The 16938-nt window shown below is 35.3% G+C and overlaps 2 protein-coding genes across 4 annotated transcripts in view; one reads left to right on the top strand and one right to left on the bottom strand.

Moving 5' to 3' along the window:
* Positions 1-648: 648 nt before the first annotated feature.
* On the bottom strand, positions 649-11212 carry LOC108578632 (neutral and basic amino acid transport protein rBAT-like). Of its 3 annotated transcripts, none has more exons than XM_017941999.1 (8): positions 10858-11212; positions 8860-8963; positions 7763-7973; positions 6314-6450; positions 2671-2864; positions 1436-2450; positions 949-1217; positions 649-874 (listed from the first exon to the last, which is right to left on the bottom strand). In XM_017941999.1, exons 2-8 carry the CDS (start codon positions 8959-8961, stop codon positions 649-651), a joined length of 2154 nt encoding a protein of 717 aa, XP_017797488.1. In that variant the 5' UTR covers positions 8962-8963; positions 10858-11212. The 3 variants fall into 3 exon arrangements, with proteins under 3 accessions (XP_017797488.1, XP_017797487.1, XP_017797485.1); XM_017941998.1 differs by lacking the exon at positions 10858-11212 and adding an exon at positions 9959-10018 and having other exon boundaries at positions 2671-2852; XM_017941996.1 differs by lacking the exon at positions 10858-11212 and adding an exon at positions 9959-10018.
* Positions 11213-16450: 5238 nt separating this feature from the next.
* The window catches only part of LOC108578620 (thioredoxin-like), a 1787-nt gene continuing 1299 nt past the window's right edge, over positions 16451-16938 (top strand). The window contains exon 1 of the mRNA XM_017941983.1: positions 16451-16727. Coding sequence (XP_017797472.1) covers positions 16551-16727 — 177 coding nt within the window. The 5' untranslated portion in view covers positions 16451-16550. The remainder of the gene's footprint in view (positions 16728-16938) is intronic.

Here is a 16938-nt window from a genome sequence, read left to right on the forward strand (position 1 = left end):
CATGAATAAATTTCCTTGTATTCCGTATAATATAAAATATTTCGAATTTCACGTTGAATTCGTAATCATGATTAAGGCTAACAAAACAATGGTTTTATTATCAAAATGATTAGAAGATATACAAAATAGTGAAGCAGTCCCTCATCCTAGACTTTGACCATTTAAAATGAACACAGGCAAACGTGAAATGATCTGTCTTCTTTTGGAATGTGAAATGCGTGATCATTCGTTGTGCTTCTTCATTATTATTATTCAGACTAAAGTTAAAAATGTAATATTTGATTTTTTTTTGTAATTCGTATGAGCTTTTGATTTATTTTGTGTTCAAACACATTTTACCCGTGTACGTAAAGTCGTTGAGAGAGCACAAACTTTTTCCTTCTTTGTTTCTTTTTATAACGCATATATGATCACTTTTTCTCGTCAAGTCATTCCTCTTTTGTTAGACATTACGGTTCCTAAGGGATTTTTACTCTTAGTAGGAACTTTTTCTATCTAAACATTCGTTGTACAACGTTCGCAACGTCAACGATATACTTCAAATAAAATATCACATATTCACGCTTGTAATGTTAATCAAAGACGCGAAAATCTCGACCGTACATAGAAAATGAATGTGATACAGATCTTTAATCTTCTAATGGACCTTCATTTATCGAGCTTTATGACAATAGCCTCTCCTGGAGGTATAATTAGTTGCTTGAAGTATACATCTTTGTTCAATCTGTATGACGGACCAACTACAACCTGACCACCATAATAAAGGAAAGATAAATCCTTCGTTTGCGTACTATTGCCTAAATTGGCTAGAAAGACGTAAGAGTTCCGTCGTGGATACCATCGTTCTATTACAATCATTTCATCATCAGCATACCTACGGGAAAAGTGTAACATTTGGAGAATTCGTTTTCCACAATGAATGTGATACAATATAAATCTTAAATTTACCTAATATCACAGTTTGCCAGCACCTGATTCTCTTTTAGCACCGCTTTAACGTAAATCGGAGTTGTCTCTGATCTCAGTTTAGCCATCTCAGTGATGGTCCCGTACAAACTTGTCTCTAACGGTTTCGTTGCTTCCGGAAGCCAAGCCGTAACGCCGATGGACGCAAATTTAACATCAGAACCATCAATCTTCTCCCAATACATAGGAGGCAAATTGTGCACGTGAGGAAGATCCTTATGATCCTCGCATTCGCAGTCCATGATACCTATCTAAAAGTGAATGAAACTTTTACAAGTTATTACATAAAGTGTAATATACAGATCTTTCGAATACAATTAAATATAAGTTATTAACAATATCATAGCTAATATTAGTACTATACATATACATAGTACTATACATCTCCCTAAAGTCCTGGACTCCATTTTACAACACTTTACATACTACAGTAGTAGTAGGTAGACTCATGTTATATTCCAAATTATACCTCGTCTCCGTAGAATATACTCGGTGTTCCTGGGAGCATCATCCCTAACAAAGTAGCGGCCATGGTTGCGTTCTTCACGTTAATGGTAGAGGCTATTCTTTTAGAATCCACACCGCCTATGGACCAATGTATCCAAGGATAACCTGGTTTCTCGAATAATAGGCCTTTCGTGACCTCCTCAACTTGCCTCTTGATTTCCATCGTGCCATTAGCAACGCGCAACGTAACATCCACGAGATCCATCCTCATTAGAATGGAATTTCTCGCCGCGATCGACTTGGCAGCATTCAAAGCATCCATGTGACAAATAAGTATTCTTTCAGACCCTAGAATGTACTTCCAGTGTTTCAGGCTGCTCACAAACAATTCCTCCTCGACATAATGTTCCAGTCCTTTTAAATAGAATCCATCAACCCCCCTTTCTAGCCAAATTTTAATGGCCGTCGTGACAAGGTTATCCGACACGGCATTAACGTGATTGGAAATGAGTAATTGTTGCTCTGGTTCGTCCAAAGGAGGTGGTATCGAGGACAATGCTTCTCGAATCGCTTGCAGCGACGTGGAAGGTGTCGTCAGTACGACCTCCTCTAGGACACTATCATCGGTAACGTCTCTTCTCTCGCGCACAGCTTTGTCTGTTTTGTTAGGCTTTTCAGATGATGTACTCTCATTGTACAAAGTCTTTATAAACGGATACAAAGGCAGATCGAGGAGCAAGCTCATGTTTCGTCGGTGAATTTCACGCACGAGCGTAGCGAAATCATCCAAAGTTCCTAATTCTTTGTTAAGGTCTGTCAGATTATCGATGTTCGAGTAATATTCAGGATAGTGTGCCGCCGGAAAAATTGAATTCAGACGTATCCCACGTACGCCTAATTTCTTCAAATAGTCCAAACGCATCGTTATCCCTCGAAGATCGCCGATACCATCACCGGCTTTTGAAGAGTCTTGGAAAGATGCTGGGAATATCTCGTAGAAAACGCTTCCTTGCCACCACTGTACCGGCGGGTCGCACCTGTAAAAATGAATTACTTCACATTATCTTGGACCTGACTTTTTCTTTTTTTTTTCTTCAATTTATGAAACCAACCATTAAAATTTCTATTCTATAGAAAGTTTTATTTCAATTTTTCTCTCTAGCCAAAATTTTTAAAATTAAATTTACTCTCACAAACTTTACCCTCCTCGATAGAAATAATACCGTCATTGTTTCCAACAACCATTGCACCACGTACTTTCTTGGCATCGTGGCGATTACACCGATGACCAGAGCCGTACATCCAGCAAGCACCGACATCAAAGACCAAAAGCACGTCTTCCGTATCAGCGGCCAGTTCCATTTCATGAAACGATAATCCTTCGACGGTTTCGGCACCATCAATTGTATCCCGACCAAAGGTGGCTTCCCGCCGTTCTCCTGATTGTAAAACTAAACAGTTACAGTGGATGTTCATAACAATGTTAGGAAGCAGCAAGCGATTAGTTACATGGGATAACATATATATGGTCGGCACAGTTCACACTCCAACATGATCAAACTGACCGACCAAGCGAGATACACCAGTCCTGTATTTGGTTGGCCAACAGCAACGATTTTTTGCCTCGATGTTACTATAAAAATTGCAACTACCGTGCTGGGCACAGGATACAAAATCTAGGTCGTTCAAATGGTTTCCCGATGTTATGCATGTTTCGCAATCAACGATCCTTTTGTTTCAGACTGTCTCAGCTTCTTCAGGGGAAGAAACGGAAACAATAAGTATCGATGAACGCGTCGGTGTGAAAATAGAAGATATACACATAGACGGTGCCCAGTTTGAATTTTTAGATACGCAAAACACCTTGATCAAGCTGTTTTATTAATAGAATTCGGTTTTACAGCTGAAACTGTACCGATGATATTATCAAAAGTGAATTACGATCTGTTGGGCAAATTGTTCTTAATGTTTCGCGATACAATTTTCATCCGGATTGTGGTAATATAGACAAAGTTTTCTCGGATAAATCTCGTGTTCGTGATACAAAGTTTATGAAAACATTGTGCTGGCCAAAATTACCTAACACCGTAGACGAAAGTCACGTGAATTCTAAATATCGAACAATTCTGAAAGTAATTTGAATGACTTTCAAAGTGCTTAATATTCGTGAATGTTAAAATACTGACTACGTTACAAATGCCAAAACTATGCAACTGGGAATAAATAATTTCATTGTCAGAAATGAGACAGTTGAAAAGTACGAAGAGGAATTTCGCGTCCGAAATAAAAGAAAAAAAATGGTAATTTTAATCTTGCTGAGAAATTTGAGGTTGAATCGTTATTTATCAGAGAGTATCGTTAAATATATTATCATCAACGGAATGAATTATTGCACCAAATTGGATAGCGATTTATCGATAGGAAATAGAAATACCGTGACAAACGTGTCTCTATTGCAAGAATTGCTTGCAACGTTTGGCAGAGTATTCCCTGTTTGTGCCAAACTGACCAAAACATGTTAAGTACAGCAGTTGGATACCAGGCTTTTCAAGTGAAAATATAAAATTAATTGCAGAACATCGTAATAAACTAAGATACAGTCTAGAAATAAGTTCATTCAGCTTGCAAGATTATGGCAATGTACAGTATTTCTTCTTGCACTTAATATGCATGCCAATATTCTGAATATCCTTGATATTGATTTTGCATATTTTTGCAATCATTAGTGCTTAAATATAATATTTTCTGAGAAATTATGTAATCTGCATGTATATATATATATATAGATGTAGATACATCATTTTCAGCTTCCTCATTATTATATATTCTGCTTGCATAGAAACAGGTGAAAAAGTTTGATGTATAATTTAACAAGTGTGCAGCCAATAAAAGAATAATGTTGAAGTGACAAAGTAAATGAGATGTGAAAAGAGGGTAGCTAGGTAAAAAGGTGAACTAGAATGAAAAAAAATTGAAAAAGGGTGACTTTCCCTCCTTTTTTATATGTCACCCAATATCGACTGTTGTATTCAGTAAAGAGGGGTGTCAACTTTCACATCACTTCAATATGTAGTCAAGGGTTCACAGTATCAGTTTCACCAATCAGAGTGTTCCCTAGTCTATGGTGTATGTAATCCTGTAGCAGAAGCCAAAGATTTGAACCACTTATGGTCACTTTATGGTTTGAGATTTACACTTTAGGTGCAACATGATCTCCCATTGCTCATTTCTTTCCTCCTGTACTTTTAGTCTTTTGTATTTTTCTTGGTAACTTTTTTACTTGTCAGTATTCTGCTGATTTTCCTTAATTGTAATGTAAGATATACATATTAAGTTTTTATTCATCAATATATGATAGAGTAATTAAAATTGTCTGCAATTTTTACATGATTTCTATGGTAGTAATATATTTTACTAGACAGTAAGAATGTCTAGTTACTTATAGAGAAACATACATATATATACACATACCCTGAGAGTTGCATAATAACATCATCTTAAAGTGTGCAGCTGAAAAAAGTTAATTTATGATGTGTATACAAGAAAATCGTGTAAAGAAGAAATAAGCAAGATATTGTGCAATATTTTGAAATCACACTCAAACATTATCTACACCTTTAATTTGTTAGTAAATGAATTTCATGTGTACATATACATCCTGTTGCATTTGAAAATCTCACACCTGTAGAACTGTATAAATTAATTTTTCATTTGTAGCTAGGATAGAATAGAATTACTTACATTGAAGAAAGTAAATATCCAAAAATCTGTTATATTACAAATCGATTTGAAAATTATTAACACTCTATTGATCAATACGGGACTGTCAACTGTACACGACTAACACGAAAGTGATCTGATAACGATCTGATGCAAACGTATGTGCGCACAATAGTATGTATCAAAAATAAAAGTGCACGAGACGCAAATGTGATTAAACTTGACACAATTAGAACGTAGGTAGAACAGGTGATCGTCCGTGGCCAAACCAAAGCGTGCATTAAGGAACAATAGATATACATACATAAGTGTAAAGCGGCACACGTTAGAAGTTAACCAAAAAGGTAAACAACGTGTATGCACGTAGTAACTCTGTTATTAAGGACATTACATACTTGTACGATTAAAAAAACGAGAGTAAACTAGCAAACATATACAATTTCATTAAGTCTTTTATTAGAAAACACGTGTACGTTATCCGGGCTATTCATAGAGGGGATTTAAAGAATGTTGTGTTTTATCACAGTGTGCCATCCATAAATATGCAAAAAGCGTAATAGTATATAGCTGGTCGCAAGGTATATCGTGGTAATATAATTAACCCTCTGCTGGCTCGATGTCGTATTTCACCACATTTATATTTCGTTATACATATGTATGTATCGAGCGCCACGCAAAACTCCTCAATAGTTTCTTCTACGCAACCGAAGAATTTGATAACGTACAAATCTGACGTGTATACGATCGTTGTAAGATACTTCTTAATAAATTAAACTGAATTTTTTCAATACAAAACAAATATCCATCGAACCACAGAAAATAAAGGAGAACAACTTCGTACATGGTTACTTTCAAGTGCTATTTGTTGTACCTATAGTTAGTGAAACAAATATAACGAAGTGTATCACAGAAAACCTACATTCTCATCTTAGATTTATAGTTTCTTGCAAGTTTTCTAAGCTAAATTTATTTTCAGAAAAAAACCAAAACAACGTTGTACATTTTTAACAAAAGGAAACCACATATATATAAATTTGAATAATATCTTCATTCATATTTCACTTTTTAATTCTTCCACGAAATTCGTTATATTTGTCACACCGTTTTAGGTCCATTTCACAGTGCATTGTCCCCCAACACCATATCGTCAATGTTGCTAATTTCACGTGAAAATGCTTACCAGTGCTTGAGCATCAGGTGCAAGGTGTTGATATGCTGTGTTTAATTGTGTCAACAGCTGCGCACAAACAGGCCCATTCGTGTCGCTGCTGCTTCCGCTGGTCGTCGATTCTACCATTGGGTCCCGTGAACTGGGCTCTGCAAAACGATATATCGAACGATCTTTAAAATAATCACGTGTCTGCCTATCGATCGCGTACAACCGTCTTGGAACGAGTATCGAGATTAAAAAGCGTCGTTTGCAAGTTTCGTAATTGTTCGAGGCAACTCGGCCATCAATAACGACTATTCATCTAGCCTGTCTGTCTTGTCTAATCGACGTCAAGGCACGCGTCGACAGAAATTCTTGATGGTCGTACAGTTGGGCTTCGTTAAGATTAATTCTCATCCTTTCAGTTAGAACTGAATCTAGTTAAAGCGTTTTATTGCCAATATAAGTGTCGCGCATATCGACGCGAGACAGTTATGTAAGATTCTCGACGAGTGATAAGTGCTGTGTACACGCGATTCAAGTTGCTTGACGAAGTGGACTATGAATGATTTTCTTCTACTTCACGAGGGTTACGCGAACAGTGGTGAGCTACGTGCGATTATATTGCTTTTACAATAAATTTTCGATACAGTTGAGAGGAAAACTGAACATGGTTTGACAAGTATTCTTTTTCGTGTTTTTTTTTCGTTCGAATAACTTTTTTTTCATATTTCTTTTTCTTTTTAATAAATATCTGGCCACTTGAGCACATAATATATTGATAAAAGAAATTTGGTAACACGTGGTTGAGATTAGGCAAGTGTATCGAGAATCCGTTAAGTTGATGAATTAAAATTCAAACTGAAAATTTTGAAAATAAAGTAAACGTAATACGTACAGGAAGACTGTTCTAAATAAAACATTCTAGATCGAGAAAGAACTGTTTCCCTGAACTTCATAACCGAAATACCTGCCTCCTACATGCGTCAAACGCAGCGTTTTTTAAATATTCAGTTTCGAAGAACGGGACACGTTGTTCGTGTCACTTCATTTTCATCCTTATCTCTCTGACGTAAGAACCACTTAACTAACTATTACTTAACCCCGAATGCTTATAAAAGTGGGCTTAAGAGGCTTTGAATGAGAGTGACTTCTTCAACATTTTTAATTTTCCCTTTCGTTGCTCGTAAATATAAAATAAGCACGCAACATTTTTCATTCTACTTAACGTGATAGAAAAAACTATACTATTTATATAGCACCATAGTTTATTACACAATTTTATTAATTTCTGCTAAAAGTACAGTAGAATAAAAATTCAAATTATTAAACTTAAGAAATATAATCACTTTCACTTTACCACTAGCAGGACAGGGGATTATCACTTGAGAAAGAGGATAACGCGATAAAACACAAGGAATTAAAATTGTATGCGTACAATCAGTGGAAAATATGTTAACCACGGAGAAGGAAACCTACCATCGTTCAGCGTTCTGCTTGAGCTGTTCACTATACTCATGAACTCGTTAAGCCCGTCCTCTTTATTAATGTTCTCGAGCGTTGGCGGTGGAATCGATTCCACGGGATTTCCTTCCAGAGAAACAAAGATCGCTCCGGATTCCAAGGCATTGTTCGCTTGCGTGGTCGGCGGGCTGGGAGTCAAAAGTGGACAGTCTGATGCCTCTTCGTCCTATTAAGCGACACGCGTACAATTTACATCTAAGTAACTCTTTTGTTTTAACAAGTTAAAATATAATTTTCTTTTAGGTTTTTCTTAAATAAAATAAAGATATACGAAAATAGATGAACAATACAAATATATAGGTAGATATATATATGTATATAGCTTTAATTGTAATGTACAAAGTAGTTCATTTATAAAAGTAATTTTATTGGATATCAACTGACTTGGTAAATGTTATTTTGTCAATTCTAAAGGAAAACTCTACAAATGAAGAATACTACGAATTTTATTATATACCTATGTGTATCACATTTTTTTATATAATTTTTGGTATGTATTTAAATAAAATTTCAAATTCTTTTTAATAAAAAGTACTTTGTTGTTTAAACTTCTATTGTTTATCTCGGAAGCAAGCTTAAGCATATTATATGTATTACACGTACATAATTAGTACCTACATTAATTGCTCAATGATAACGCGCTACTGAACATTTTATGCGTTTCCATCGCAAAATACCTATGCAAATTTAACGTTTACTGACTAAATTAAGCGTGAAATAATGCAAAATTGAATACACTACCAACCGGTCAAATAATATTTTATTTTCATATATTATCTTTAGAAGTTTCACTCTGTAATATTGTTGAGTATGATAAACTATTTTTCAATTTTACACCTATTTAAATATAATTCGTTCGATTGGCAATGTGTTAATGCAAGCAAAAAAAAAAAATTATGCTCGACAATACGTGACAAAATAAAAGAATATTGAAAATTGTTTTGTTAAAGCACAACCAATACATGTTGTTAATACACGAGGTATGGGCGTGCAGTAAGACAAAAGAACAGAAGAACCAAAGACAAAAGCTACGTTACTTGTATCGAACACACCTGTTGGTCTTGATTTATAATGAGTTGTCTCGAACTCGGCGAGGACGCCAGTTCAGTAGGTAAAACCACCGATAAAAGACCCTCGGACTTCTGGATATTCATCTCTGTCGGGCAGATGTAGAAAAACTAATTGTTTTATCCCTTGTAAATGTCTTGGAATACCATACACTATATATTCTGCGTTCAACTTAATATACCCACTAAATCTCAATGAAAAATTCACAAACACATCAATTTCGTTCATCAGAAATTTTCTTTTCAATTCAACGAAAGTTTACTGTTCGACACTAATTCTTAACCTTTTCTCATGATCTTCTATTGATATGATACCTCCTCCCTCGTCTTTGTTTTCCGCGACAATTTCTTCTTACCGAATACGTGACAAGACTGAATTAAAGCTGAGTTATAATATTATCGTTGGAAACAAGAAAATCGCCACGTGGCAACTTTATTTGCAGTTTTGCCTGACAGTACATTAGGTAGCGAAATTGCAGCTGGACATTTCACGATGAAATACGATCGTATGAGTAGACTCGTGACTATGGCGTGCGACTCGTGCAGTGGTATGTCACATAATACGCCTGAACGAAACGCAATCCGAACACGGTCGTCATATTTACGAATCGTACACACCGACTGGCAGAGTACGGTGACTATTGATCGAGAAATTCTGTGAACTACGCTTTGGATACCCCACGATTTTCTCCCCTAATACATTAAACGGCATCGGTGAATAGGGCTGTCCATATGGTCCTCGGAATTCGTCATTGTTTCACCGTCACGCTCTTTGAAAGTATAGTTCGTCGTTACGTCATACCACAATGGCACACATTAGATTCAGGTTAGTTTATTGTACAAAAATTCTATGGTAGTCATCGAACGCGTAAACATATATGTATATATTGTTATATAATCTGTATAAATTCATGTATAAATTCATTCATAATGTAAATTGATAATGTTTGTAAACTGCCGTACCACCACCATTAATGTAGGTGGTCATTCTTGGTTGTCGAGAGGGTATCGGTAAAGCAGAATAAGTTTAGAGAGTTCAAGAGTTAGGCGTTTGGGGAATGGCCACAAAAATGTATTTCCTTACGTTTACATAGTATTATCATCATGGAACGGCGAAACTAGTTATTTGCATCGCAACATTTACACTGTATTCGTAAATATAATTGTTTAGATAAGTTATGTACAACCAACTAACTACACGAAATAACGATAAACAGATATATTTAGAAAATAGTCGGCTAAGCGGGTGGAAATACACTGCACTGTTGTCTAGTTCGTGGTATTTGGCCGAATTATATAGCGCGGAACAATTGAAGCGGATTGAACTTTTGTGCGCACACGAACGCCATTGGTAAATAAACTGCGTGAGAGGGAAAATTCTATCGGATCTGATGTAATGAAATTGTATGATGTAATTGACGAAGTAATACACCCGAAGCGTACGTTAACTCAGACGTTTACGTTTTCACGCCTTCTTAACATGGTTCCAAGAATAAGAGGAAATAATCACACGCTTAGCGATCCCGCGCTAATTTGCCGTGTAAAAAACGGTACAAATTGCAAAACAAATGTACTTACGTACACGTGCAATACTTTTATGTTTACCGCCCTACGAGCACGTAGCAGCTGTTACAAATAATTTTTAAAAAACTTCTCATTGTAACCACTATCGTAAAAACATACAAACGGTACAATAATCACAAACAACAATTAACGATTAAATAACGTTTAGAAACGAATGTATTAGCACTTTCATTCAAATATTATTACGTTTGTCAGTGGTTATATAAAACTATTACTTTTCATAGAAGGAAAAGATTAAATGATTGCTTGCGCAGTTTGTATCACGCCAAAAATTACACATCTTGGATCGCCAATCTTCGTAGTTTCCACAACGAAATCATTCCGAGTCATTAATATAACGAACAATTTCTGTCGTCTAATACTCACAAAAATCATGGTTTCGAATAAATGACGGCTTACCTTTAATTCGGCCGGTTACCACGTGACAAAAACGATATCGGCAGAACGCCTGAAACACATATAGAATTGTCCCCTAGAAATCTTCACCCCCGAGAAATCACAAAACTGGCAAGATTTTCCTTGAGACCGGTTGTATCACAATTCGTTTCGACACACGTCGCGTTCGTTCAGCTTTCTACGTTCCGACTTCCGCAGCGAGAAACGTATCAACGAAACAACGACAACAAGATCACTACCGAGGGTGATGTTTGCGCTTTCGGATGTTGATGATCATCCTGCGGTCCCCGGCCGTAAGAGAATCGCGTGCCTCCGCGTATTATATTTAGCACCACCGTTTCGTTCCGTTTTGTCTCGCCGTGTCTCGTCTCTGACTGAGACGTTCGCGCCCTCCACGGACCTGCGCGTTCGTCCATTTACGTACAATCCGTCACATCAATTGCGATGATTAGAAGCTCAATAACCTCGTTGTTCTTAGAAGTGTAGTTGTATCGTCTCTAATAACAATCATCGACAGCGTGATAGGATCGTATCTGTAACATTATTACATTGATCGAATTCTATTGTTAGGGTGTGTTGTGTAAAAAGTGCCTAAGGAATTGCAATCGATGTTTATCCATGCGAAAACAGTATCAACAGAGGGAAACATATTATTAGGGGTGGTTTTAATTGATATTAATACAATCGGTACGATATATTCTGCATGTTTTATATATTTTTGATATACACCTTGTTAAATGCATGAATGGCTTGTTTGCGTAAAAAAGATAAAATTAAATTGTGTGAATTTAAAATTACTAATATGAAGTTTATATTGTTATTATCTAAATTTATATTTTCTCGAAGCCCCTTGGTTTATGTTAACTTACTTTCATGAATGTTATTTATTATATTCGTCTTGTCATTTACCGATAGTACCTAAATGATGTTAATGTTGCATTTGACATTACCGGTAGGTATGTAAAAATTTCTGTACCTTGTCTATGTTGAATTTTATAACCTCAAAAATATGATCTTTTTTAAATATAGTTTAACTACATGTTATAGTAAAGTTTAGTAAAACCTTACAAAAGTACATACTTTTACAGTATTTATATCTATATTGTTTTATATTTAATTTCTGAAATAAACCACATAACAGATGCATCTACAGGGTGTCCCGTAACTCCTCGAACACCCGGAAATGGGGGGTAGCTGAGGTGACTCTGACATCTGGACACTATCACCATATTTAGTTTTAATTCTCACCACTATTAGCGTTGTAATTTTATTTTGTACTCAACCGATAACGTTGGAAGTAACATGAAAATGTTAATGGTTTGTAAACGAATAATGCAATTTAAAAATATATTCAGTATTATGTTTATACTATATTCCATTTATGATATAATATATACATATTTAATCGTGTTTAATGAAATATTTTATTACTAACATACGCTAAAAAATATACTTATGTAAGCAAAAATTATCACTTTTCATCAATTGTCGTAATATGCTGAAATTTTCATAATATAGTGCAATATATTTTGTTACCAACGTTAAAATTTATGTATAGGACTAATAAAATTGTATCTTTGACAAGTTAGTAACTTACGCCTTGCTTGCAGTAGCATGCAGTATAAGTTCGCAGTATTTGCTATAGTTTCATATCGTAAAAATGTTTAATCAATACGGGAAAACTTCAATCAGTAGTATACAGCTCTATAAATTCCACGTAATGTAGCTTGCTTATCAGTGAACAGTGATGCATCGTCATTGCTTGTTTTTAATATATCATTTATTGTAATTTTTAAAGATTTTACAATAAATTTTAATCAGTGTTCAATTTTCAATAACAATACAATAGTGTATGTAAAATAAAAAATGTGAGGAACTAAACGATTAGATCTAGATGTAAGATAGGAATAATTTATTAGACTCTACTATAGTGTTACGCTATCGCGTGACGTATTTAATCGCTCGTCATGCATGCTCGTGAATGTGGCTTTAGGGCAATCATAATCTAATGTTATGTGGCTCATGTGGCGCCCTGTAGTGTGAATTCTGAAGCGCGCCGAATTCAAATTGTGCAGTGGTGTAGCCGAAGCAATGAACAAAAGAACTCGATAACATATGCATATAATATACTGTAAAATTTCATTGATTACTATTTGCAATTGCTCGTTTAGATAAATGTTTATTGTCGTTGCTATGAACAGAAACATTGCTGAGGTGTAAAGCACTCGCTTTAAAGGAAATATGTATTAATAAACAAATGAGGAGTACCAATCAAAATCATCCTCAAATAATCTTTTATGGAATCTTTAATTTAATTGGAGACTATTGTTTAACAAAAACATATTAACATTAAATATGAATATTAACGACGCCTGAAGATTCATTTGTTTTTCCTCGCTCAAAGAATCCAGACGTATTATTTCGTAATAAAAATTATAGTTAAAACATTTCGTTTATCCTTGTTCTTACCAAGTTATTTATTGTTCCATAAAAGATTGAACGTTAGACTTTCTCATTCATTAAATTTATTAAACGATCGCGAGTAGAGCGCTTTGGCGCTCCACGGGCGACAATTCCCTCAAATTTACCAAGAACCCACGCAACAGTAGCAATCGATTTTTCTATTTGTCATTCTGGTATTGCATCACAAATACTTCGTCAGATGTACATACTAAAGTATTTTACGAATATGTACAGATTAAAGTAAACGTAATCTGAAATATCATATACAAGACTCGTAGATAAATATAGAATGCAAATAAATAAGGATCCTCAAAGTTTGTTTATAATTCACTTGAAAATGGCATTTTTAAACAATATAATCACATGACGTCATAATATTACCGCCTTTTATAAATTAATTCATCTTCTCTCATCAGAGTTTTAATTAAATTTTTTGTCGTTCTAATTTTCGTTCTCTATATCACGTGAATATATTCGTCATACATATTACTTCATTTCTTAAAATAAAAGTTGCTAAGAAATTCATAAATGTGAATATTTAAGCAGTCGAAAGTGGGTAAATAAACATTTCTTTTTTAATATTTTAAAATTGTTTGAATTACATTTTATGTTTAATCAAAATGATATATATACATATATATAGAAATAGAAACTAGCGTGAGTGTATGTTAATCGATTTCTTTTCGTCGATGACCTACATATGTGTGTATGTACATATCACGTTATTTTGTAGACAAGGTGGTATGTTCAAGAAAATATTTCTGAGAAATAGTTTTTCAATGTTATTTATTCCATGATGACACTTTATATGTATGTCATCTAATCGTGAAAGAAATTTAAGGAAATACTACATTTGGTCATCATTATTCTAGCTTTATAAATAGATTTGATTTTTTTTAATATTTCCTAACCTATTCTACTATAAACTGACGGTAAGAGAAATAACTGAAGTTTTCAGTTACACATTACATAAATGTTATTCTGTAATGTAATGTCGAAACACAAACTCTATGTCAGGAGTTCTCAACCAGGGGGGATTCCGCATAAGGAGGGAATCGCGGTTTTATCGTGTAGTATACTTATTACTAGTCAATCAAGATATGCTTGTTCAGATATATATATATATGTATGATAGGATATACGTAAATAAGAATACTATTTAATGAAATATAATAAGGATAAAAAGTTGAAATATAAGAATCGCAATCGCGTGATACTGCATTTGCTTTTATATATTTACCAACTTATTGTCATCCGTCTCACATTCATTAATATTTGATCAATACAGGATTTCAACACTTATGCACGCATATATCGTCCATCTTTACACTACACAGCTAAAATAGAACATTTTTAGATTTCTTATTTGGAATATTAAGAATTTTCAATCAGGGGGGGAGGGTGACATCCCGATAAAAAGGTTGAAAACCACTGCTCTATGTAATATCTTATTGATAATAAGGAAAAAAAATTGATTGAGTGGTAAGAGTTATGTCGTAACAAACGTTAATGAAAAAGATATACGGAGCATGTTTGAAAAGAACGTGAAGTAGGTTATTGCACTGTATTTCGCAATATTGTAACATAATTTCAAACGTATATATGTACATACGTATTTATGTATGCACTCGTAGAATTTATCAAATTTCTCTATAATCGCATGCACTTCCTTATTGCGATACAAATCGTTAGTAGTGTCGTAAAATAACTCAGAATTGCTGAAGTTTTACTTTATTTTTACACTCTTTACAATGTCTGGATACATTGTGAACAGAGGTTCCTTCCACACTCGTTCATAGTAACTTTATTAATGACTCTACTCCTTCCAAGGACCTGTATATAAGGCATTCTCCCTTAGGATAGTTGGAGGTTAAGTGGGGATAGTTTCCGAAGCGCATCTCTGGATAAATGACATCCTATCTAGGATGTCCATCTTTTCCGAGAAGCGTATGGAAAAGGTTTTTTTGAGTTATGGTTGGTCGAAGAAATGTGGGGAAAAGGGAAAAAATGATCTTATCCGCGATGGACAGTGTTCTGAAGGAACGTGAAGAGGGAAACAAGGGAAAAAGGGTCCTATCCGTGACGGACAGTTTCCCGGAGGAGCGCGAGGGTAGAACCTTATTTTTAGGTGATCTTAATTTGCTATTATGAAAATAAGAAAAGAGGGAAGAGAGCATCCTATCCATGATGGGCCGTTTTTGTTTTATCTTAGCGTGAAGATCCTAGTGGGCCAGAGTCCCGGGGTTGCATATGACAATAGGAAGTCGAAGTGTAATCTAGGCATTCGGAGATGTTCGCAGATCGTCGGAGGTCTTTCGTTGAACTGTAAGTAAGATACGGCTAGTAGGCACCTCGCTTTATGCGTCATACTTTGTGTTTGAATGTGATATCACCCTAAGAACCCAAGTACGGGAGAGAGAAAGCGAAAGCGGAGGAACAGAGTGAACGTGAAAGACAGTGGGAGAGAAGGAGAAACGGAGCTACTGGGGCAGTGGTGCCAGAATCGTGGGACGTGGGACAAAACACCTACCCCCACTGTGACCTGTCGTTGTCTCCCACTATACCGTCCCCGTGCTCTCACACAAGTGTATCGGTAGCTCTGTCCGTGTGCGTAGCCTGTTCGGCATTTTCCGCAAACAATCCACGTTACCACGCGACGCTCGAGCAACCTGAGCGCATAAGTAGCAATCGGGAGATTTCTTTTGAATCTCGGTACGACGGTGTTACTTTTTATTTTTAATTCTTTTGTAATTTCACTTTGTAACTTTTCAGTGAAATAAAAAATTTGAGAAATATTTATCTGCAAAGCACATCACTTAAACTTCCAAAGTTTTGTAGAAGTAACTTCAAATGTTTATAAAAAATGTGCATTGAAATGAAATATTTTATAGAATGTCATTTTTCGACTTCTAGATTCCACCCTCCAAATTTCATTAAAATCATCGTGGGTCAGGTATGTAGTCTCCGTGTTAAGTGCTTTGCACATCAATATTCCTCAAACTTTTTATTTCACTGAAAAGTTACAAAGTGAAATTACAAAATAATTAAAAATAAAAAGTAACACCGTCGTACCGAGATTCAAAGGAAATCTCCCGATTGCTATTCATGCGCTCAAGTTGCTCGGAGCGTCGCGTGGTAACGTGGATTGTTTGCGGAAAATGCCGAACAGGCTACGCACATGGACAGAGCTACCGATACACTTGTGTGAGAGCACGGGAACGGTATAGTGGGAGATGACGGTAGGTCATAGTGGGGGTAAGCGTTCTGTCCCATGTCCCACGATTCTGGCATCACTGCAGTCACTGAGGATTCTGACTACAGCGCTATCAGGTCGTCAGCCATTCTACGTACGTAAGCGTGAAACACATTTCCCACGAGTAGTAAAAATGGCGATTCTCGTTCAAAGTACTGTAAGTAACAAAATCAGATTATTATAAAGATTTTTTCTTATTAGATTTACATAAATATTTGTTGAATGTTTCTTATAAAAGATTTATTCGCATTGAAAACAATTTCAATTCTTGCACGTTGGATAATCGTGCTAATTAACTTTAAAACTTGAAGAAATCAAAATAAAATCTGATTGCAGTGTAATCCATTCGATTTTTACGTGTTCTTCCT

The sequence above is a fragment of the Habropoda laboriosa genome, unplaced genomic scaffold, assembly GCF_001263275.1.
Source record: "Habropoda laboriosa isolate 0110345459 unplaced genomic scaffold, ASM126327v1 scaffold45, whole genome shotgun sequence".
Lineage (NCBI taxonomy): Eukaryota > Metazoa > Arthropoda > Insecta > Hymenoptera > Apidae > Habropoda > Habropoda laboriosa.